The following is a 23,805-nucleotide window of genomic DNA, read 5'->3' as shown; positions in this document are numbered from 1 at the left end:
GTAGGCTCCGATCTTAAAGCAAGAGTATTCGAAATACGGCTAAGCCGAATTTAGATACTTTTCAACGTGTTTAACTTTTTGCGTTGTTTTTTTTTGGCTTGAATGCTGCTGCGGTACCGATGCTTCCAGCTGTTGCAATTCACTGCTGCGCCACGATTTGCGTGTTGTCCATCTCGGTCAGCTCGGCGATGCCCTCCTCCTCCTCTGAGATGAGATCGACCCAGTAGCGCAGACGTTTGCTGCGCAAATAGCTGGCCGAGTTGTCAAAGACAACGGTGTCTAAATAGAAAGAGAAAACATTTAACGTCTATATATACATATATAGTATATGTATGAAGTCAACTGACATGTGGTATTGGGTCTTGTGGAGATGAAGCCCGCCTCGTCCATTTCGTTGGAGTAGACGGTGCCCAGCGGCACTTCGCTGCGCTTTTCGCCTGTCTTCTCGTCCACGCTGAAAATTCCAAACTTGATGTCATAGTCGAAGGTGCGGAAGTTCCACGAGAGCAGCTGCTCCTCCTGCTGCGCCTTCACCGTAAAGTTCAGCTTGAGCTTGTCTCCCTTTGGCACTTGGGTTTCCGTGAAGCTCTTGTCGCTCTGCTGGCTGTTCTGATCTACGAACAGCTCCTCCGGCAGCTTGCCACCCCACACCATCAACGACTTGCACTGCGGGTCCCCCAGTTTGTCCACCAGCTGACCGCCCCAGCCCTTGGGGAAGTTCTTGGGTTCAACGAGTGAGAACAGCGACTCCTGCCACTTGTCCACGCCGGACTTGTAGATGTGAATCTTGCTGGTGGTATTCTCATCCAGGAACTTCTTAACTATATTAAAGGCCACCGAGAAGAGCTTTGGCGCATTGATGATGTAGCACATTTTGAGCAGCTCTGGGAAGTTGGCCTCGTACTGCTTCACCGACGAGATGACGCACTCGGCTGCTGGCCGCCAGGCATACTGCTTCAGGTTCATTGATTCGCAGTCCAGGAAGACGACCAGCTGACGTGCCTTCCAGCCATGCTTCAGGCTCTGCTCGTAAGCGAGCTTCATGAAGCGCTCCAGCAGCAGCACCAAATACTTTTGGAACTCAAAGCGAGTCACGCAGTGCATCATGCCATAAATGTCAAAGTTGTAGAACGGACAAACGATCACTAATGAGAGTGCGAAACACAGAGAGCAGAGAGAAAGAGAGAGGTGAGATAAGTGGCAGCTATATTAGAAGTAGCCTAGCTCAAGTACCTGGAGATCCCTCCTTGTCATAGCCCATGATGCCATAGGGCAGATATTCACGCAGCGCCTGCGGAGCTTCCCATTTTTCTATGTTGTCCACATTCCACATGGCGCGTGTTTTGAGGGACTGTGTGGGAACAAAGAAGATTGAGGATCATTGCTTAATACATATATGAAGAGACGTAATTAGATCAGTGATCAGTATATCAAGTAGATCAGTATTTTGATTATATTTCAAGATCAGATCAGGAAGTAACAAAGGTATATCAAAACGACCTACCGCTTTAAGCATTTTCTCTGCTGCATCCACATTCCATTTGCGCGCTATAAGTGAGAGAGAAAGAGAGAGGTCGGTTTAAAGTTATTTCTTTTGAACACCTGTAACCCACCTCGCAGCCAGCGTAGTAGAAAATAGTCATCATGCGTCTCGTTCAGCTCGGGGCTCATCAGCTTGCGGAACTGCAACAAGTGCAACAAATCAGTTAATATGATAGCTAAATCTAAAGCCAGACCACCTTGAATAAGGCCGATACCTGTTGACAGTGTGCTCAAACATGAGTAATACTGAGATACGATAACCTGCCTTAAACTTAACTCTAATTAGCTGATAAGTATGCCTTCGTTATTCTACAGTGTAGGCCATGACACATGTCCTTTGCCTCCAATAAATTGGAAATAGTCTTGGAACCTTAATTAATTCTTTTCCACAGTTGGTCACAAATGTTAGTCTGGGCGTATAGCGTTAGTCAGGTGACTGCAGCTGGGCGTAGCTCTGCGTATGAATCAAGCCCCAAACATACTCTTCACTTGGCCTTAATAACTGTTAATTTCCAGTGGAATCAGTGGCATATTTAATTTTCGCTCGAATGCCAATTCTAATACTCTGTATAATCAATAGAGTGGGGTATATATTGCAGTGATTGCTGAGCAGCTTAAGATTTGCTTCGTACTCTTCTAGTGCGTTTAGTGGTGTAAGGCTCGCTTCATTTGACGTCTAATTAGAAACGACTAGCAAATATGTTATATAAAATAGAAAGCGTATTTGCTCGTCGTGCCAGAAGGTCAGCTGTTCAAGGTTTTGATTAATTGTTTTGTGTGTTTCAAGTTCAATCGAAGAGTCGCTCGCATCGAATGAAGTGAAAAGTTTTCAATTTCAATGAAATTCAATAAATAAATAATTTGATAAAATTAAGCTGCAACTCGCCAATGCTTATGTGAGATGTAATCGGCATGGAGCAACGTGTTTCGATTGTTTAATTGGGCGTTGCACTAAACTGCCAAAATAGCCAAGCTTGGCTAAAGGCTGTTTGCTTGACTCGGACTCACATTGGGCTTGGAGCTCGCCTAACTTGGCTAAGTTGCGTTTAGACCACACTTGAAATTCAATAACGAGGCCAAATGCCAGTTTTTTTGAGTGGATTTCGTTTCTGTTTTCGTTTTTATTTTTGTTTTGGCTTGAACTGCAGGCCAAGCGGCGCGCGGCTTCTTGAAGTCGTAACATGATTTTCATTTGAATGGAAGCGGCTAGGGGCAGAGGGGGCGGCAGTCATTTGGCTTGGTTTTCATTAGCGTTAAGCATTTTTGGCCAACTTCCTCATAACTCAGCCGCCTTGCAGCTGCCTGTTGCTCATTTTGCTTTGTTCTTGTTTTTCTACCAAAGCCGAAAACTTGGCCAAATCTCTCAACAGTTTGCAGTCAAATAAAACAAGTTAGTTGTAAAAATGCTAAGAAATCTTTAAAAGGCTTTGGCAGCTGCTCGCTGAGGTGTTGATTGTTTACTTGGCTGATCGCATCGACATTTAAGGTCTAATTGGAATGGGTGAGAAAAATAATAGGAATTCAATTAGAATTTCTATTTTTGCTGTATATACCTGTATAGGAATGCAAATTAGGTACATTTATGTACACAAAATCTAAATAAAGGGGATTTACAACTGTCGCCTTAACTCTTTAGAGGGTATCTTTTGGCAAATCAGTCACTTTATTCCGTTTCTCCTTCGGCTTACAGAGTATCTTTCAGTCAAGCAGTCCGCTAACTAACTTACCTATTTGTTAGCAACTGCGAACTTAACTAAGCTAGCAAAGCCCTTGACTTGGCTGGCCTTTTGGCCATTCGCTCAGCTCTTGGGGCTTAATCAAATATTGAAAGTATTCGCTTGACTATTTGGCTCAGTGGGACTTTCCACGCTGAGTAAACCAGTTGTTGAAAGCGTGTGGCTGTGAGAGTGAGAGAGCGAACGACTAGAGATACGCCTTAGCTGCCAACTTCTAATGTGATCTTTGCCAAGCGTTCTATACTTTACTTTACTTAATACCAATATGCCTCATTTCATTCACAATGCTTACAGGGTATAGCAAAAGCAGAACTCATTAGCATGTTGTTGGCATGACATATTTATAAATACATCTATATATACACAGTCTATATATACACATAATCGTTCAGTTATGTTGATTACTTCGTACTTGGCCAAAGGGTCGCAATCAGAGATCGTTTTACGCTGCTTTGAGATAAGTTAATGGCAATTTATAATTGCGCTCGCTCTGCCTTGAACTGGTATTTCTAATTGTGGCACTTTAAGCAGTTTAAGATAGCAACAGGAGGTAGAGGCAGGGTCTAAGGCGAGCTTCCAGTGCTAATAAACATCTGCAGTCGCAGCAGCAAATGGATGCAATAGCTCATTTAGTGGGTCACACTTCATTTTTACTTTTGGACTTTAGTCGTTTGACCATTTTTGGTTTATTTGCTCACAGTTGGTGGGCGTGGCAGAGGCTGGCTATGCAGATTTGTTGCCCAGTTGGAGCTGAGAACAACGTCAACAAAGCGCAACAGCTGCACATGTTGCCGGCCGAACGTCGCACAGTGGGCCACAGTATATGCAAAAGTGGACATTGTATATGGCTGTGTTCTATATGCTGTCACGCTCCATTGATTAGCACATGTTGACTCAAAGCTCTAAGCGCATTTAAATGCGCAATTTATCATATTCGCAAGGCCAAAGAAACCCAAGGAAGTCATGATAAAAAACAAGGTATATAGACATTTATATATACAATATTTTTTTGCATGCAGTTAAATGTGTGCTTAGTTATTTCGCAATGTAATGAAAACGGTTAAACCGGTTAACTTCTAAGTTATTCCAACTAAAATGAAATATTTATTATGCACGTTATCATCGTGTACGCCCACTCAAAAGCCTAGCTTCTGCCCCAGTGTATGGGCTACTACTACACACACTCATACATATATAAAGAGAGAGAGGGAGAGAGTGTATGTAAATATAAGAGAGAGTGTGAAGATGCGTTAAGCGCTCTCACCTGTTCCAATGTTTTGCGCTGCTCGGCGCTGATTTCAGGCAGTGGACCAGACATTTTATATATATATATATATCTGATTATTTTACCAAAAGCTGTTATATTATTGCCAATTTAATATGTTATGCACACACACACACAGAGTCGAATTTCGTTATCTCTTTTTGATGAAGCGTCGTTATTTCACTTTTTGGCTGTTGTTTGCTTAAATAATATAACAATAAAAACTTTCTACACTTGTGTATGTTTTGTTGTTGTTGTTGCTGTCGATTTGGGCAGCCTGTTGCATATTTCAAGCGCAATTATTTAGTATTCAGCTTTAGTTGACCCTCATCTAGGCTGGGCTAATTACAACAATTATACAAAACAAAACAACAGTCACAGTCACAGTTACACGCACTACGTAAATACAATAAGAAACACGGCGTCACTTTTTGTTTGTTTTTGTTTCTGAACTACCACCGGAACTGTAGCGAACGGAACTAAAATTTACCCCCAATGCGATGCGCCTGACGAACGACAACTAACTGAACACCAATGCGAAGCGGACTTGCTTCTTAAAATGCGCTCAATTCCGCGCTCTTTGCCCACTAGTCGAAGAGAGCGAGCAGAAGCGACGACAAGATGTTTACGTACTTGAGCACTCAGCTGTTGCGTGCGTGCTCTCTCTTTATCATTCCAGTGGGTGCTTTGAATTTGAATCCATATAATCCATAAAATATACAAATAGAAGTCGCATAGATTGAACGGCGGCTCGAAGCAAATGTTCTTTTGCACTCAGATATTGCTCATGTGCACTCTCTTACTATTGCGGTTTCACTTATACAAATAGAAGCGCCAGCTGGAAGTTAACGTTCTTCTGCTACATTATGTGCTCTTCCCTTCTCTCTCTCCATCTATATTTAAATTGCATTGCTGCAGTGCAACCAATCTGTTTTGAATTTAAATTAATGTAATGCATATAGAAATATACTTACTAAACTCTGATGGTTTCATCGCTAAATTTATTAGTGTTCAATGCATATTTTATTGGATCAGCAATAATTTGACATTTTATCAGCGACGATTGCAGTTTATGGCGGGTGTTTTTTAATTCTGCTTGGCTTTGCTGTGCGCTATATTTTAATGGCTGTTGTTTTTTGCGTATTTTACCGTTTCGAGTGTTTTTGGCATACAAGCGAGCGATAAGATAATATAAGAGTTTATTTCAAATCTGATCAACAAAAGTACCTTGACCTATTCTTTGTTGTATGAATGGCTTGTTTTAGCTGATACATTAAAAACAGAGTATTGAGATTCGTTTTCTAAGTATTAAATAACATTTTGATAAGTATGCAACGTTTATTTAAATTTGCTTTCTAAATAACAATGTAAATGAATACTGGATGGCGCTTAAATAAGGAAACTGTTGGTAAGTATGCAATATTTATTTAAATTCGTATTCTAAATGTTAATGAATATCAATACTAGATGGCGCTGAACATACAGTAAGCAATTTTTCGATGTGAACACTAGATAGCGCTGTTCAATCACAGCAGCAGAACCTGCTGCTTTAGAACGCCGTACAACAGATGGCGCTATTTAAGGATGTAATGATTTAAGTTATATCTATAGCATTATAGGGATATATGATATCTGCTTCGATTGCATAAAATGGCACATTTTGAGAAAACATATTGAACCGTGGATTGCATGGCTATAGTCTTTAGCACCACGAAGACGTTTAGTTTATGTTATGCCAAAGAGTTTTTTTGTTTCTTTTTGAATAAAACTTGGTGTTATGCAATCTTTAGCGAATGCTAAATAAATATTCGAGTGTACACAGAGTGTGCTTATTTTTAGTATAACTGAACTAACAACTTGTTCTGCCTGACTGATTAATTTGTTCTCTGGCCTCAATATATCCTGTGGCTAAGCGCAGCAATCGACGCCTAAATTGTATTGCCAATTACAATAGTATTTTAATAATCATTTCCATTCAATTTGATGGGCTCACCTGCTTCAGCCGCCGAGGCGAGTGCTCTGCCTCCGCCTTTGGTCAGCCTCCCCATTCCTAGCCCAATCGATTTTCGCTTTGGCTGCATGTGGAATCGCTTATTCGCACTTCAGTAGGAGAATTTACTACTTTTGCGTCACAGTGAGAAGTGCCGAAACTAAATAATTCAAAAAGTATATATATTGAATAATATGTTTATGAAAACAAACAATAGTCGGACAGAGATGCCAACACATGATGAGCGTAAAATTTTATGAAGTTGCTGAAATTTCCAACTGCCCATTAAGAAAATTGCGAAAATTGAAATCTGTAGCCAAAAGGCAGCGAGACAAAGACAAACACAGAGCGGGACTGAGGGAGCGGGGACGCTGGCGCTGGGACAGATGTGCTGAATTTACCTTGGCTTAAAAACATAATCGAAATTTGTTGTGAGAGATTTACATAGCAATAATAGCAGGGAATACATACATGTTTCAGCACGATGTTGTTTTTCGCAAGGCATCAATGAAAGCCACAAGAAAAACAAACTCAAACAGCCCAATCGGCCCATCGATGGGCCAGAGTTGAGTGCTGAGCAGGTAAATCAACACCTGCAGCACATTGAATTCTTAAGCATAATATCGACTGATTTCTCGATAAGTTTAGGGCGATTTGCTGTTAATTTGGCATAAACTACAACATGGCTTATTGATTGCCATGCTACAAGGGGCGGGGGCTGCGAAATTTATCTGCGCACAGTTTGTCAGTTGCGTATTTTTGGTAGTTTCTCCATTCGGCGTGGGCGTGTACGAAAAAACAAGGCGCAATTCGCGCCGTACACGCTAAGCACTGGCGAATAAATAAGCTGCCAGACAGAATACAATAAAGTTGCCCATTCCCCCTATCAGCCATTGCCCCTGCCCCTGCCACTGCCACTGCCACCGCCACCACCAGCGCCCCTCCCCGCCCATGGCGCTGCTCCCTCTCCCTCGCCGATCAGTCAATCAACCAACAGCTCGCAGCTACTTTTAGCGCTTTGCACTTGAAATGGCCAACAAACACACAAACAGAAAAAACTGTCGACCACCCGCAGATCTCCACGATTCAGACACGCAAGGGCAGTGCAGGGAAGTGGGCGCAGCGGGGCGGGGTGGGCGCTAGAGGATCTGCAAAGGATCTACGTCATGTGCCAATCGATGATGCAGTGCGGCGTCCAAAGCGATGCAAAATACGCAAAAAATTCAACACAAATAAAGCATCGCCCACGATCTGCTGGTGCTTGCCTCATGACGCGCCACGCATTTCGACTGTGACTGCCCCACGTGACGTCACAGTCGCAGCATCACAGCCAGCCGCGTGTGCACCCCCGTCCAGGCGGAACTGTGGATCTAGTTAGTTATGGCTCCTAGCGGGTACTATGCTACAGTCAAGGGATGTGGCATGCATGGATGACAGATAGCTCTGATAGCAGATCTTGACCTCCTCTGACAGAGGAATAAATTTCCTCTAGCTTATTCACTTTACAATCAATTCATATCGAAACTGCTATGGGACTACTCTTGAGTATTCTTGGAACAATCCCATCTACAAGTATGCAAGTCACATGTTATTACATCTATATCAATGAAGTTTGAAAGGTTTCTCCAGGGATTTAGGTAGACACATATTTGATAGATATTCCTGACAAAGGAGTATGCAGTCTCCTCTCTTTATGCCCTATCAGTGTCAACTGCTCTAAAACTACTCTTAACTAGTCTTGCAATAATTCCATACATATCCAGCAAGTCTCATATCTATCTGCAAGGGCAAGGAACAGATAGATAGATAGATCTTTGAAAGCTGTTCTTGATTTGTTTGGAAGGTCTCTCTGCATATTCCCTTGTCTAATCACCCTTGCTCATCAATTCCTATTGCCATCATCTCAAGAGCTCTCGAGCTACTCGGAGTTTCCAATCAAGTCCCATCAGTCAGCTGGCAGGGTATACAGTCTTCGGCTACCTGGCAAATCGTTCATTTTTCATTTTATTTGCATTTCAATACTTTTTGCCAGCTCTGAGAAAATCGGAGTCTATTTTTGGTCGATTGCACGAGTTTATATTCGACATAAACAAACAGAAAAGAAACAAATGCGAATGTGAATTAAACAAGTGAATAGAACAGCTCACTTAATAATATGCTATAGTTGTCTCTATGACGAGAGTCCTACATACACCCTCTATATATATATCCCATGCAGACCTGTATATCTGTGTGTCCGGGGCTGGGTGTGTGCGTAGCACGCACGGTCTGAGTGCTCCAGTTCAGCTGGGGTCTTCACATGCTTCCGAATAGTCAAAGGCCGATATTAATCAATATTGCTAAATGATGGGCAATTAGTTGGCTAACGTGAATGGCTAAGTGTGAGTCGTACTTCGCGCGAATCAACAATTTGCCGAAAGATATTTTAGACTGAACGAACTGAACTTGCGTCTGTTTGGTTCCCAGAACTCAGGTTATGCTGGAAGAATGATTTTCACGAATTAAGGAATTCTGAAGGTGATCTATAATCGAGGTGGGCCACAAGATAACAGAACAGCAGAGAAGTAAACAGCCTGACAGACATGACATAGATCAAAAGAGGAATGAACTTTCCCTGATTGTGCAGATAGTAGAATACATATTTGATATGCTATATGACTTAATATATATATATATAGGAATCAAGTACATGGCATTAGAACATTACGCAGATACCTTAAAACAAAGTGTTTTCAGTCCAAGTTACTTTGCTACTAAAAAGTTTTAAACACAGACTCAATTAGTCAAATCTAAACATTAAATTCATGGGAAATCTCATTAAGCTTTTCCTTCTAATAGGCTTATGTCCATTTAGAGTGGACCAATGGTCGCTGTGTTACCTATAAGATGTAGTTGAGGTCCAGGCGAGTCCATTCCCAAGTATAAAACACTCAAGCACCTTCTGATCAGCATTCCTTACTGACTCATCACTTGTCTTTGCTTTCATCTTCTGCTCCATCTTCTTCCTTCTTCCATCTGCCATCTTCTATCTTTATCCTTTTGACTCTTCATTTCTGTTTGCTTTAATGGCATTCGAATGGCCAAGGTGAGTCATGAGTGACCTCGCTTCCCAACTGCCTGACAGCCTCTCTATCATGAAATTCCTTTGGCAAGAAATTTGACATTTCGCTGAAGCTGACAGAAACACACAGGAGCAGCACGTGTCCTTGCATGCTAGCATGGGATCTACACTTTGTCACCCGTTCCAATTTCCACTCGCATCGCCCTATTCATTTCAGTTCCCCGCCAGATTTCCTTTTACTAAACTGTGGCACAGCCCTTGCCTTTGCCCTTGCCTTTGTCCCTGCCCACGCGCTCGCCCTTGCTCTTGCTTTAGACTTCAACTTGCAACATCATGATGTGCGTGCAGTTGCGCCTAATCCGCGTTTTAGTCGTTTATCCTGCCCAGACACAGGGACACGCAGAGCTGGAGCCGGAGCTGGAGCTGGAGTCAATGCCTGACACAGGCGGAAACTGTTGCTGTCTGTGGCCCTTGTTGGACATGATGCGGCGTATTGTTGTTTCCTGCTTGCTTTCGGCTTTGACAAACAAATTAATAAGAAAACGAGGGCTGTGCAGGGCGGGGCTGAGGGCTAGTCTGGGCTGGGCTGATGTGGTCTGGACTGATGTGTTACCCCCGCCGTTTGCCAGTTTGCCTGGTCATAATACGCGTAATTTTGCCTTTGTAAGCAAATGGCAGGCAGCACGACCGAGCCGCACCCTAACCTAACCAAAAGCACCAAAAGGACCTCTCCGTGCGTTCGTCCTTGATGGCAATGCTCGACATAATGACTTTTGATTACAGCGCCATTAAGCGAGGCCAAAGGATCTTAGCTCTGTGCAGCTCCTTGTACATCTGTTTGATTTTTGGCTTTGTGCGCTCTCCACTGGGCAGGGGATTACGACGAGTTGCTAGAGTTGTTCTTACTGGTTCCATAATAGAACTTGTCTTCTCTGCGAGCTAAAAGGCGTTTAGCCATTCATTTGACTGTACAATGAACTTTTGATGGAGCTCAAATGAACCGATGATTAATATACGACTCTGAAACTACTGCTAGATATTGTAAGGCATGAAACTGGGATTAAGCAACATGACTCATTGCTCATCTCAATTGAATCCGTATTGGCAACTATTCGGTTAATTTCTAGTTCCAAATAAACTGCAGAACAATATAAATATTAACTGTAACTGACTCGATTCAATTAGTGGATCCCAAATGAACTACAGTTGTCGAGTGGTTCAGTTAAATCAAAATGAGTATTTCTATTTATATTATTAAGCTCTTAGTACATCGTAACTCAACAGTTCTTTTAGAGGTCTTAGTTCAGTTGAAGCTGATGAACACTCCGGTTCATCTCCATAGATTTGCGCTCAGTTTGCCCACCGCAGGATGTCGCTGGCTCGTAAATATCACCCACTGTGCATGGGATAAGCCGCATTAGACGCAATCCAATTCAATCCATTCAAAATGCCAAATTGCTTCGACACACACACACGCACACGCACACACACTCGCTCACGCACACAGACACAGTCACATAGAAGCAAATGAATTAATGCGTATACTTCAATTACCGTAATGTCAGCAACTGTCCCCGCCCCCTGCCGCCTGCCAGCCACGCCCTAAATGCTTGCCCCTTTGCGTTTAACGGAATTGCGTTTTAAGTGTCCTTCGATGCGAGTAACGATTTTCCGCTTGTTTTTTGGCTCAGTTTTCCGTAACGTTGCCTGCGTCGCAGTTCATTTTCCTCGAATTGTTTATTGACATTTTGTGCAGCAATTGATTGCTGCCTCACATGGTGCATGCTGCATAGAGGCTGGCCCAACCACCCAACCATAGCAGCACCAGCACCAGCACCAGCAGCAGCTGCTACTGCTGCGTCCATAAATTAGTCAAGTTTTTCCTGCCTTTTTTCAATAAAGCTGCACACGTTGCGCATACGCCGCGTAGCCACGTTAGCCCATCACTTGTCTTGGCCATCAATTTGCGGCTAGCAGGCAGGCAGGCAGGCATTCAGTCCGCCCGCCCGTCCGTTAGTCTGTCTGTCTGCAGCTGAGCTGTCCACCTGCTGGCGTCTGCCCATCAACATGAACATCAACATCAACATCAATTTCAAAGTGCATTCGCCATGTTGCACAGGTCGCGACCACTTGGCACACTTAAAGTGCTCCCTGCCTCTGCCTCAGTCTCTGTCTCTGTCTCTGGCTGTGTGTGCTACCTGTACAGTGCGACCTTTTGGCATCTGTACTCGCATAATTCCTCACGGTCTTCGCGTTGCCACTTGGACTTGGTAATGCGCATGTAATCTGCACAAAAGTTTTCCATTTCTTGTTATTTTTTGTATTTTCGGGGGCGTGTCTCTGCCCATGTTAGCTACATTTGCAAGCAGCTCTTCATGCTTAATGCCCTGCTTCTTATATATTTTGTTTTTCTCTCTGCCCCTCCCCCTCTCCCTCTCTGAATTCCTAGTTTATGTGCATTTCCATTGCCTTGTAATGGCGTCCATTTCGCTGAAAGTTTTGCAGCTCTTTTACAAGTTGCCAAAACTTTACGCGCGCAAACTTTTTGGTGTCAAAATCAATTTTGAGCAAGCAGCCAGAAGAAGAAGAAGAACAGCAACAACAACTAGCAGAAGAAGGGGAAATGTTGTTTATGCTAAGTACAAGTAATTCACCTGTGTTTCAGGCGCCGAACAAGAGGAAGACGCACGCTAATTATTGCCAGCAAAATTAGCTGCCTAATGGAAGGCAATTACAAGCAGCTTAGCGAAGTCTTAAAAGAGCGCAGCCTTCACATTAGCTCGAGCAGTTGCAAAAAGAAAGTTCGCAAACTAATTTGAATAATGCGCCAGAATGTAAATACTGATTGGCTTCTACCTTAGCCTCGAGTTAGAAATCTTGAAATGAAGTCAAGTTGGCTTCTAAAGCTCGGGCATTGATGTGGAGCGTATATGTAGTCGTAGGTGGATTGGAATGCAGCTCTGGGGCATAGGAAAAGTCTATGGAATTTCGCATTGAACTCATGGAGCTAGAATTTTACAAACTACGGACAATTTTTGAATTAATTTGAATTATTCATTCTTATATTATCAAGATAGTAAAATACATAAAGTAAGTAATTAAGAGTAAGTAATTAATAATAAAGGTTAGAGCAGAAAGGTCTAGAAAGCAAGAGTTTGCTTGCATAACAATTTGGCTGCATGTGGCACTCAGAACCTCTGGGTTCTATCGTGAGTTGAGTTTGCCCTCAGCTACTGTTGTCTTCTCTAATAATTTTACTATATTTCAATTATGGAATATTTGTAATTATGCTATAAATATAAAGCTACAAACAACATTTGAGTTTCATATGCAAGAAATTGATTCAAAGCCAACATTAGCTAAAAAAAAGCGTAACACAAAAATCATTGTAAACACACATCAAATAAAACCCACAGAGTGAAAAAACATTATTGTTGCTGTTGCTGCTGCTGCTGCCACAAACAATGTAATTGCCACATCCTGTAGCAGAAATGCATTTACATTCGCATACGTTGCAAGTGCTGCCAGCTCAACCCAGCTTTTTTTCTGATTTGTTTTGTTTTGTTTTGTTGACAGTTGTAAATTGAAATGACGCTTGGGCGAATTGCAGGCGAAATTAAAATTAAAATTAATTAAAATTTGTCAAATATCAAACGCATATTAAAGAACAGTTATGCTTATGCAAATTGTAGCCCAATGAAATTTCAAATATTTCATGAGCTTAGCTTCTGTACGCACGGTGCTGCCATTTGCAAATATATATTGCATACTTGGCAGCACTCCACACGGGTTTGTCAACAGAGAAACGGCTGTTCTTATGCAAACATGATCAAACATGCTTAGCTACATATGCGATTGCACTGTGTAGCCGAGAGCTGTTCTAACTTTGCTACAAATTGAACTGTTCCTATGTAGGCATTGCTACTATTCGATGCAGGCGAGCTGTTGTTTGCTTTGCTATTCATCGAGCTGTTCCCTCCCTGCAAAACAACTGTTTTATCTTAACTTTGTTATAAATTGAAGTGCACTGTGCAGTCAGCTGTTCTATAAGCAAAAATAACTGCTACGTATTCAATTGCAATGGCCTGCGTGAGAGCAGTTCAATACTAACTTTGCTACACATTGAGTTGTTCCATTGCTATTCATTAAGCTGTTCTATGTAACTGAGCTGTTCTCGGTTAACTTTGCTACTCATCAAGCTCAGCCGTGTAGCAATTGCTAGTCAACAAGCTGTTCTATGTTATTTGCTATTCAACGCGCAGACAATGTTACCTATTGAGCTTTTCTCTACATAAGCGCTGTTCTTCACTAACTTTGCTATGCATTGAGTTGTTCTATTCGAGTATGCAAGCTGTTGTATGCCAACATTTCTACTCTTCAAGCTGTTCTATTTAGCCATTGCCAGGCTTTTGCTTAGCGAACTGTTCTCTGCCATCATTGCCTTACTTTGCTACTCATCAAGCTGTTCCCTGTTAACAGACAATAAATTTTTATTAAATTTCACGTTAAACAAACAGAGTATAAATTATTTTAATTATAAGTTGCATGTATTTACAGTTGAACTACAGTTATTTATGGCATTTCCCTTACATGTTTCCAATACATTTTGCTAATTGAACAAATGTTGCATTTAAATTAAATTGATTGCAGCGCAACGTCAATCAATCAAGGCACCAGTGTCAATACACACACACGGCGCACTCATTGAGTTCAGTTCAATTAATATGCCAGTTCATTTAAATGCAATTTTTCATAATCTATTTAACATAATCTATCTAATGCCAGATTATAATGAAATCCCCCCGCGCAAGCTGCAGTTGATTGCTGATTAAAACCAAAATCAAAATCCGAATCAGGCAGGCGCCATGCCACCCCTGCTACTGCCACTCTCACACACATACGCACATACACACACGCTGAGTGAAACCACCTGCCCACATTTGAAACCTTCAAACAAAAACATCGAAAAGGAGAAGAAGAAAAATCACACCTTGCGTCCTGTTTGTGATCCCCTCCACTGTTTCTGCTGCTGCTGCTGCTGCAGCATCTTTTGGCCTCTAGCTGGCGGCTGCTATTTGTAGACAACTTGGCAAACAAAATCCTTGACACACACACACGTACACACACACACACCGAGGAGACTCCTTTTGCTATCAGCTCAAACGCAATCTCAATCGCAATCGCTGCGTTTCTGTTTGCCAAGTATCTAACGCTGTTTGTGAACAACTCAAATTACCATTTCGATTCAGTTTTTAATGAGATTTGCCCGCTTTCATCTGCCACAGCAGACGGCAGGCGGCAGGCGGCAGGCGGCAGGCGGCTGACAAGCATCCTGCATCCTGGCCTGCTCTTCTTCTTAGCTGGCACGAGTTATGCGCTTGTAATATCATTTTCCGCCAGTTAGTCTGCCTCGCCCGGCAGCTGCTTCAGCTGCAAATGTGACTATCAACTCCGTGGCAAGTGCGCTTCATTGCACTCGCCTTCTCTCTCCCAGCTCCTGGTCTGGCTTAGACTCTGGCTCTGCGGTGGACAGGTTAAGCTGGTGCAACGTGTCCTTAATTTCGCTGTTGTTGTCGCCGCCAGTCGCCGTTTGGTCGTTTGGAATCAGTGAACCAATTAATGCCGAGCACTGGCACCGGCACCGGCACCGGCACCGGCACAGGATGTTGCGTTCATTGTCCATATTGCTGACTTGTTGTTATGCTCCTGCTCCTGCCACGGCTCCTGCTGCTGCTCCCGTATCGACTCCTGCGCGTGCCTCTGACCTGTTAATGCCAGCAAATGTTTTTAAATACACTTATACACGCCGCTTCATTTGGCCGGCACAAATGCCACACACACACACACACATGCACAACAAAGGCAATCCACGTGCACTGCTTGCCCCCTCCTCCTACTGGCAGCCGCGTCTGCCACTTGTTCCGGTGTCGAGTTGCACACGACGAAGGCTTCGTTGCCACGTCTCCTGCCCGCTCGCTGTTTCCCTCAGACCTACAGCTGCCCCATGTGTCCGTGTGTGCCTTATATGAATTGCGTTGCAAAGGTTGGTTTATTGATTTGTAAGTTGAAAATTTAATTGAAACTCGTTGGCTGTCTGACCCCGCTGACTGAGCTCCGCTGCCCTGCCACGAGCTATCCTTGGCTTCGCCTGGCGTTCAGAATTTATGAGGTCAGCTCGCTGGCTGGCAGCTTGTTATGTGGCCGATAGCGCCGTGGCCAGGCTCATATTTTGTGTGCTGCCCCAATGAGAGACCCAAAAGAAAGACACCTGTGCGTGTGTGTGTGTGTTTGAGTGTTTACCTGGCCACACAAACTGCCGAGCTTGGCACTAAAATCTAATTACCTGGCCACCGCCGTGTGGACTTATCTGGCTGTTAACAGTCCACTGCCCGCCAGATACTGCAACTGCAACTGCAACAGCAACAGCTAATGAAAATTTGCCAAATATAAATGAAAATAGAGATTCACAACAAATATTTTATTTTGCAATTAAAATTATAATTGGGCTAAAACTAGAAAGCAGATTAAAACTTGTTTGGATTAAATGCTTATAAACTCTAGTTGAGGCTCTTTGAACCAAGTTGCCCGCACTTCAATTGAAAGGCTGGGGCTAGTCCTCTCCCAAGGACCAGAATAAGCAAGGGATGGGAAGAGTCCAGAGTTCCACATGAAAATGACGTTGCCTTCAGCCGAGCTCCTGCGCTAGACACTAGACAAACCAAAGCATCTAAACCAACAGCTCTGGCAATTAAATTGAGAAGACTGACGAACGCAGGAGGCTATGTTCGCAATCAAGTCGTAGACAGAGCGTTATGAAGCATAGAGAAGCTTGAACCAGCAGAAGAGGAATGTTAATCAGTATAAACTGGAGGCGGTCAATGGGAATCAAATGTACCCTGGGCAACATTGATTATAGTTTCCATGCACATTCGAACGACAAATAGTAAACGATAATCCTGTAGTAATAGGTCTGATCTTCGAGCTAAGATCGAATATTCTACCGACTCCTAGCTTCCTTTTCCTTTTAAACTTGTAAAGATTCTACTTAATCTTTCACTCTCTCCCGGTTTTGTGACACTGTGCAATTAAGGTTAGGGTATAACTACTTGCTCCGCATTCCTGGCTCTGGCACTTGTCAAGTACGAGCTCAGTGGAAATAATTGATATAAAACACGATCGTATTGCAGGCGAAGAGAACAATAAATCCCAAAACTCGCAGACATTTAACCTCTGCACAAAGGGCGCTCGCTGCCATTGTGCGGCGGGCCCCCGAGCAGCACTTCCGATTTGGCATATTTTTCCTTCTTTGCTTCTTCTTCTGTTAGTCGCTGCGCACGCGCCTCGGAGTCGAGGGGCAGGAGCTGAAGGCGCTGAACGAACTCAACTGAACTGAACTGAAGGCACTGAAGGCGAGCGGCTGTTTAATGTAGAAAAACATCTGTCCCGGCAGCGAGCGATTGCTCCTCAATCAGTGCGCTTCCTGCCGGGGCAACATGTGTGCACACACACACACAGACACACGAGCGCGCGTTTCTTTGTTTGTGTGTTTGCACAAAGGATGCGCGTGCTGCGCTGCAGCAGATGCCACAGTTTATCCTCTGAATATGCATGCACACTTTTGCACTACAGCCTGCAGGGCTGCAGGGCTGAGGGCAGGGGCAGGGGCAATGGCAATGGGACGGGGCAGAAACCACATTCAATAAAACTAAAAACATTTTGCACGTGTGCGAGTCCAATTGTCAAATTGTAATGAAAAGTAAAAGGATGGAAGGAATACTATAAATTCTAGAAGGAGAAAACAAATTAGATCCGAAAACTTCTCGCCGAGAAACGATCATGGACTGGCTTGAAATGAAGTAAGGGAAGTGTATATAGTTCGTCTGTTATATATAACATCTTAAGAACTTAAGAACTACTGAAAACCAAAGTTTTCTTATAGCTTCTGGCTGACTCGAGTTTAATCATATGCGAAAACAGATCTGAAATCTTTCCATCCGAAGGTAGAAATAGTGAAAAGTAAACACTTAAATAAAGATATTTAAGGAACTTAAGCTTAAGCTGAAAACAAGTTTCGCTTGAACTCGAAGTCTAAAATTACAAGTTAAGACAGAAAGACAGAAAAGTATCAAGAAGTAGCCAAAGTGCTTGAGGTAAAGCTTAGCAAATGCATGCAACATCTAAGCCAATGTTGAACAATATTTGAGAGATTAGCTTAATCCCAAATCAATTTGAACTAATTGAAGCAACAGTTCCACTAGAGTATCTATATAAAAGTCGCTCTAATTGGCAACTGCTGCTTGGGTGGGCAAACATCAGTGAAAGCTGCACTCAATCAGTTTGTTAACACGCTCGCTGACAAAGTGCGGGCAAACAGCTCGAGCCAGTTGTACGTGCCGCAGCGTGGCTGTGTGGCTGTGTGGCAGCTGGCAGCCATTAGCACATGCAACAAAACAACTTAAGACAGTGCGACAACAGCACGCATAGCACTTGGGTCGTGTAATTCGGTTGGCTACGTTTACGCCATATCCTGCAAGTGCAGCCTGATGCCAAGCCCGATGACGCCGCCTGCCTGCAATCAGCTCAATCCAAAGATGCGCACGCCTCGTCCCAGCTCTCAACTCGCTCTTTCCACTTTCCATTTAGCTCTCGTCTCGACACATCAACTTCAACTCGTTATCGCATCGTATATCGCTTATTGCCCGCTCCTAAGCGCCGTCCTGTCCTCCTGCCCTGCTGCCTCCAGCCGGATATGGCTGGAGATGATGAGCTCCTTAGCACTACTTGCGCTTCCTATCAGATTCCAGCAGCTGCTTTGCTTTAATGCTCTGCGTATTTCTTCCGGTTCATGCCCTCTGTCTACTAGCTCCCTCGCTCTCCCTTACTCTGTCCTGGTTTCAGTTTCAGTTCAACTTCCTCCAAACGAAATTTCAAGTTTGCTTTTCGCAGCGCTTTGGCACGAGCGCAGCTTCCATTTCGCTGTCATCGGTCAGGCGCAGCTCTTCCCTAATCCCACTCACATCCCATTCATTCACTTGGCTCGCTTAACTGGGTCCTTTTAATTGTTAAGGATACTGAAATGGTTTATAGCTGCCTTAATTAGTCCAGCTCAGCGAAGAGGCTGACCAAGTTCAAATTCAGGCTGTTTTAGGCTGGACCAACCGAAGGTTCCACATATCTGACTTCAACTAGAAGTGGAGTCTTTTGACCTTGATGGGAAAGCAGGAACCAAGGACGTCAGCTCTCAGTCTTTGTGCCACATTTGCATCAGCCTTGGCTGTCCTTCTGCCAGTTAATTACGCTAATGCATTATTTGTGCACTCTAAGTATGCCTCGCTCATTCACTCATTCACTCACGTATTCACATTCATTCATTCATTAGGTTATTTTACTTATTCATTGCGCTCATTCAGCGACTTTCGTTGAGTTATTTTGCTGTTGCTGTGCTGAATAGCTGCACCGAGCTGTGTGTGTGGGCATGTGGGCGTGGCTGCTAATGGAGGTTGCATTAATATCGCATTAAGTCAAATGCCGCCGCGGAAGCCCCACGATATGCAAACACCTAACAAGCTGAGTCTCTGTGAATGCCCCCAGTTAGGCAGCCCCAGCCCCAGCCCCAGCCCCCAGTCCAGGCGTTTGTCTCTCGTGTTGTTGTTGTTGTAGTCTCGCGTGTATTGCAATGGACACCTAATCCAATTGAATTAAAGTGGTATTTGCATCAGGAATTGGCATTGGCTTGGGCCATGCCAGAGGTAGGGCCAGGCAGGGTAGGGCAGGTGTTGCTCTCCCGCCCTCTTTGTCTCGCTCGCCCAATTCGACATTTGAATGTATTTCGCCTTGACTCGATTCAGTTTAATTTGATTTGATTTCTTTCTATCGTTTTCGCTTTTATTTCGATGCGACGGCGACGGCGACTACGACTCAGGCGGAAGATTCGCATTAAAAAGTTTTGTCCATTCGAGCGGAAATCAAAAAGTTTTATTGAGTAAAAGACAAACGAAGAAGGTGCAGCCAGCGAAGGAGAGAGGGAGACAGGCAGGAGGGGGTACTGCAGTGTAATCCATGTCAAACTTGAAATAGATTATATATATATTGAAATAGAATATATATATATATATATATATAGAGAGAGAGAGAGAGGGAGAGCTTTATTTGTAAAAGGAAAATAACATGAGACATTTGTGTGTAGGAGACGAGCAATTGGAGTTGGAGCTGACGATGCGTTTTATTTCCACGTCCTGCGGCACTGGGCGAGCGAGTCCAGCTGACAGTGGACAGCGCAGCCAACGGAAGTGATCTCAGACATGCTCCCCCACCCCTCCGACGACACATTTGCACAGGAAAACGTTGCTTCTGTGGGGGAAAAACATTTCCGATTTCACACTCAAATTGGCTGCCTTAAAGCGTTGGTCCAAATTTTCCAATGTTTATTTACAATTTGCAATTGAATTCATTCAAGAATTCTAGATCTACAAGAGCAGCGGGAGGGCGGGCGGGGGCGGGAATAGTGTGAATGGGCGGGGATTGCGTATACGGCCCGTTGAACGCAAGTAAAGCTGATTAATTGCATGCAATTAATAATGAGCAACGGTAAATGGCAGGTAATAAATTGCTCATGCACACACACAGACACAGGCAGAGAGAGAGAGAGAGAGGGAGAGACTGACTTGTGTATGCAATATGCAGGTCAGGAATGAAAAGTGAAAAACGGCACCTCAGAACCTCATCACTTCTCTAATGCCCAAACACTTTTGTTTATGCATATGTCAAAAGTACAAGTTTGGTTGGGAGTTATTTTTGGATGTGGACGGGAATATATATTTATAGACTACAGCTAAGACCATTTAGTATATTTGCTCTGTATTCATTAATATTTTATGTGATTTAAATATCATTGCATTGTGCAGGCAGAGTTCAGGATATCCCCTAGTCGATCCCTCCAACTTAATATTTATTTATGCCTCTCATAATCTCTACTCCTCACTTGAAATATATTAATTTGCTCTTTGTATAAGCGATTTCTATTAGATTAGTGCAACTTCCATTCGTTAGCTAGATCTAAGTGCCAGAATCTGTCCCTCAGCTCATCATGTACCTCACTTCACGCATTTCTCACATCTCCCAACATCTACTCAGCATCGTTTCCTCTCATAGCTAGTCAGAAGTCACAGAAACTATTCTCACTTTGGAATACCCAGCAAACCCATTTCGAATGTTCAGCTGTAGACCCAAAGTCTTATGCATAAATTGCGTTTAGTCAAACACAATTTCCCTCGTTTAGTAACTATTCGAGATTCGTCTCAGCAGCTGCCCAGGATCAAGAGCTTATCGCGACCCCAACAAGGCGCAATTATGGCACTTCCATTAACCACAATAGATCATTTGAATAATGCAGTCCGACTAGTGGGTGTTCCCTGGGTTTCCACTGGCAACAATTATGCGATCAGTGATTTATGATCTCAACACGCCTCTCGCGCCAGAGAGGCCAGACTCTGGCATGATCTATGGCTGGCTGCAGCTAGAGCTGCGTTTACTGCTAGTTTTTGGGGGTAGTTCCGCTTGCACTTTTCCGACCTTTCCGACTTCCCTACTTTATGTCGGCTTGCAGCACTCTAATTTTTATTGAGGCGCTTCGATCCCTCGCCCCTCGAACCCTAACACTCGGCTTTAATGCATGTAAATTTTTTATGAATTTTCCGCCTGGCGTTTTCCTCGACTCACGAGTTTTTCCTTTTCCTATTTTGGTACGCGCCATTAGCATAAGTTGTTGTTTGTTTGTTGTTGTTCGACAAGTGTCTCTAGCTGATGTTGTTGTAGTTGTTGTTGTTGCTTTCTGTTTGTAGCTCTCATATTTGATCTAGAAGTCGACGCAGATTACGCTAAGTATGTTTGGAAAGCGAACTACTCGGCACTTTGAAGTTCCGTCCGCTGCGATCTGGCTGCGATTTGTTGCAGGTGCACTCTCGAAATGTTGGGAAATCGAAAATTGTATTTTATTGGAAAAGCGAAAGAGATGAAAAGTCGCATTAAATTGAGAACTTTATGCGGCCGCCCTGCAGCTGGGCAAAGCAAAACAGAAGGTGCCAACGGAGCGACGAGCGACAGCAACTTTTATAAGCCGCTTAGCAGCGATTCGCATGCCACAGCTTGTGGCAGGGGGCAGGGGCGGCAGGTCTGGCAGATAAGCGTAATGAATAGTCAGCTGTCTCTCTCTTACTCTGACCAGCAAAGCACAACAGAACAATCGACTGCTGTATGTGAGCATGTGTGGCACTGACCGTTGCCACCGCAGAGTTTCCCACAAATTAATCAGGCCAGCAGCCAGGGGCAGAGGCAGCGACTGCAGTTGCGGCTCATTATCGCTGTCGTGTTAACCATTAGGACAGCTTCTAACCCTCATTAATGGCTTCGGCTTCGGCTTCGGCTTCGGCTTGTGACTTAATGACAAGGACTCTGATCGTGCTGCTGAGTGGAACTTGCCTCAGCAGGTAGCAGCCAGCAGCCAGCAGCTAGCTGCTCTTGCCACTTCCAATCACAGCAGAGGCAACACGACTCAAAACGGGTTTCGTAACTTGAGCGTTTGGTCAGTTGCTGCTGCCGCCATTGCGTTGATCTTGCCACGCCCACAAGGCAGCATCTTGCGGCCATTTGATTAGAGATGAGACCGAGTGAAAGACAGAGAGAGCGAGGTCAGACATGAAGATATATCAAATGCAACTCACGCTGAGGCCAAAACGCTTCGCTGCACTCGCGCTGACACCTTGGACTCCAGCTGGCAGCGTTCAGGTGTGCACAAGCGTATCTTTGCCCCGCCGTGGCAGCACACACAGTCGGCTGTGGGGCAGCCAAAACTAAAGGACAAACTATTTTCATACAATTAGGCAAAGGCCCAACTCAACTCAACTCAACTCAAATATAAACTCCACTTGCCAAAACTTGCAGCAAACTTTGACTGGCCAACACAAACGAGTTAAAAAGGGAGAGGGAGAGAGCACATGGCATTTTGTAACATTTTACTAAGAAGGGTGGGCGTGGCTTTGCTCCTTGCATGCAGTTTGAATCTTATGCAAATATTTTTGGATAAGCCGGGCCCAAATGGCACTGACCAAGTGTGAGGTCTATTGTGTGCGTGTATGTGTGTGTACATGTGTGTGTGGAGCTGTACTAGTTTCAAATTGAGCCTAGGGCTTTTGCGTGCGTGAGTTTGGTTTCCAAACGTTTTATGACTGAAATATAAACTCTAATGGATTTCATTTTGAATGGTTTACATTGAATTACTCTGCCAGAGGCCAAGGCGAGACTGAGCGAGCTGTCCGATTAAAAGAGCTTTAAGCCAGTTGTATTGAAAGGGCAGCTGAGCTGAGCTGGCCGTAGTTAGGTTTCTTAAAAATGTAATTGGATTTTGTGACAATAAATGCAATAAAAGTTTCTAAGTCTATATATATATAAATTCTATTAGATTTTCAAAGTTCGCCAATAATTCCCTATAAAAGTACTTTTGGCATAAAAAACAGTTAGAATATTTAGCTCTTTGCAGTTGCATCTCAATTTGGTGCGATCACGAAATTCCATCAAACCAACAAACAAAAACTCTTCTATGCAACTTGTATGAGCGCGCTCTCTACTACTCACTTGCGCCGTCTCCTTCTCTGACTCTCTTATACGCAACTTGTTCGTTGGTTCGAACAGCTGTTCGCTGGTGCAACGTATAAGAGCTCACTGCCAACATGTTCGCACATGTGCTGTGTTTGATAGCGTGAAAGAGAGTTTTCTCTTTGTATTATTGTGATTAGTTGAGCTTTGTCTTTGTCTGGCCACTTTGTTGACCAAGTTAGCAAGCGGCGGGCCAATTTGTTGACGACTGCAACTGTTCCACTCTGCTCAGCACATGTTGGGGCCTAGCTAAGGCATTGTTATGCGCCAAGCGTCGCATTCTTTGGTATTTGTGGCTCTTTTAGCCGCTTCCTTTGGCTTTGACTGAATGTGTGTGTGTGTGTGTTGGATTTCTCAATAAAACTTACAGTACTTTCCGTTTTTCGAGCCACCACAGTCCACAGTCGCCGTCACTGCTTTGTATGCCCAACGTGCAGCAGCGTCTGACGACGAATCGCCCATTGACATTGGCGATATTTGCAGCTGTGTCCTGTCGCCGCTGCTGCTGCGTGTGCTGCACTATTGTCGTGGTCTTGGCTGTGGTCGTGGTTGCCAGCTACAC

The 23,805-nt window shown here is 43.8% G+C and overlaps 1 protein-coding gene across 2 annotated transcripts; it reads right to left on the bottom strand.

The window, feature by feature from the left end:
* Window positions 1-86: 86 nt before the first annotated feature.
* Window positions 87-23,805, bottom strand: LOC111601073 (SEC14-like protein 2). Of its 2 annotated transcripts, none has more exons than XM_023317498.2 (6): window positions 23,612-23,805; window positions 1,614-1,683; window positions 1,505-1,548; window positions 1,234-1,351; window positions 348-1,145; window positions 87-279 (listed from the first exon to the last, which is right to left on the bottom strand). In XM_023317498.2, the coding sequence occupies exons 2-6, from the start codon at window positions 1,669-1,671 to the stop codon at window positions 140-142; spliced, it is 1,158 nt and encodes a 385-aa protein (XP_023173266.1). In that variant the 5' UTR covers window positions 1,672-1,683; window positions 23,612-23,805; the 3' UTR covers window positions 87-139. The 2 variants fall into 2 exon arrangements, with proteins under 2 accessions (XP_023173266.1, XP_023173265.1); XM_023317497.2 differs by lacking the exon at window positions 23,612-23,805 and adding an exon at window positions 4,543-5,061.

This window comes from Drosophila hydei, unplaced genomic scaffold, assembly GCF_003285905.1.
Source record: "Drosophila hydei strain 15085-1641.00,03,60 unplaced genomic scaffold, DhydRS2 tig00008140-arrow-arrow-pilon, whole genome shotgun sequence".
NCBI lineage: Eukaryota > Metazoa > Arthropoda > Insecta > Diptera > Drosophilidae > Drosophila > Drosophila hydei.
Note: the sequence above shows the minus strand (reverse complement) of the source record. Positions and strands in the feature narration are given on the sequence as shown.

Excerpts from the sequence above, each read along its gene's own strand:
- LOC111601073 (XM_023317497.2), bottom strand. The coding sequence starts at position 4,596 with ATGTCTGGTCCACTGCCTGAAATCAGCGCCGAGCAGCGCAAAACATTG. Across the intron at positions 1,549-1,613 it reads TCTACTACGCTGGCTGCGAG|CGCGCAAATGGAATGTGGAT; the intron begins GTGGGTTACAGG and ends TCTCACTTATAG. Across the intron at positions 1,352-1,504 it reads CAGAGAAAATGCTTAAAGCG|TCCCTCAAAACACGCGCCAT; the intron begins GTAGGTCGTTTT and ends GTTCCCACACAG.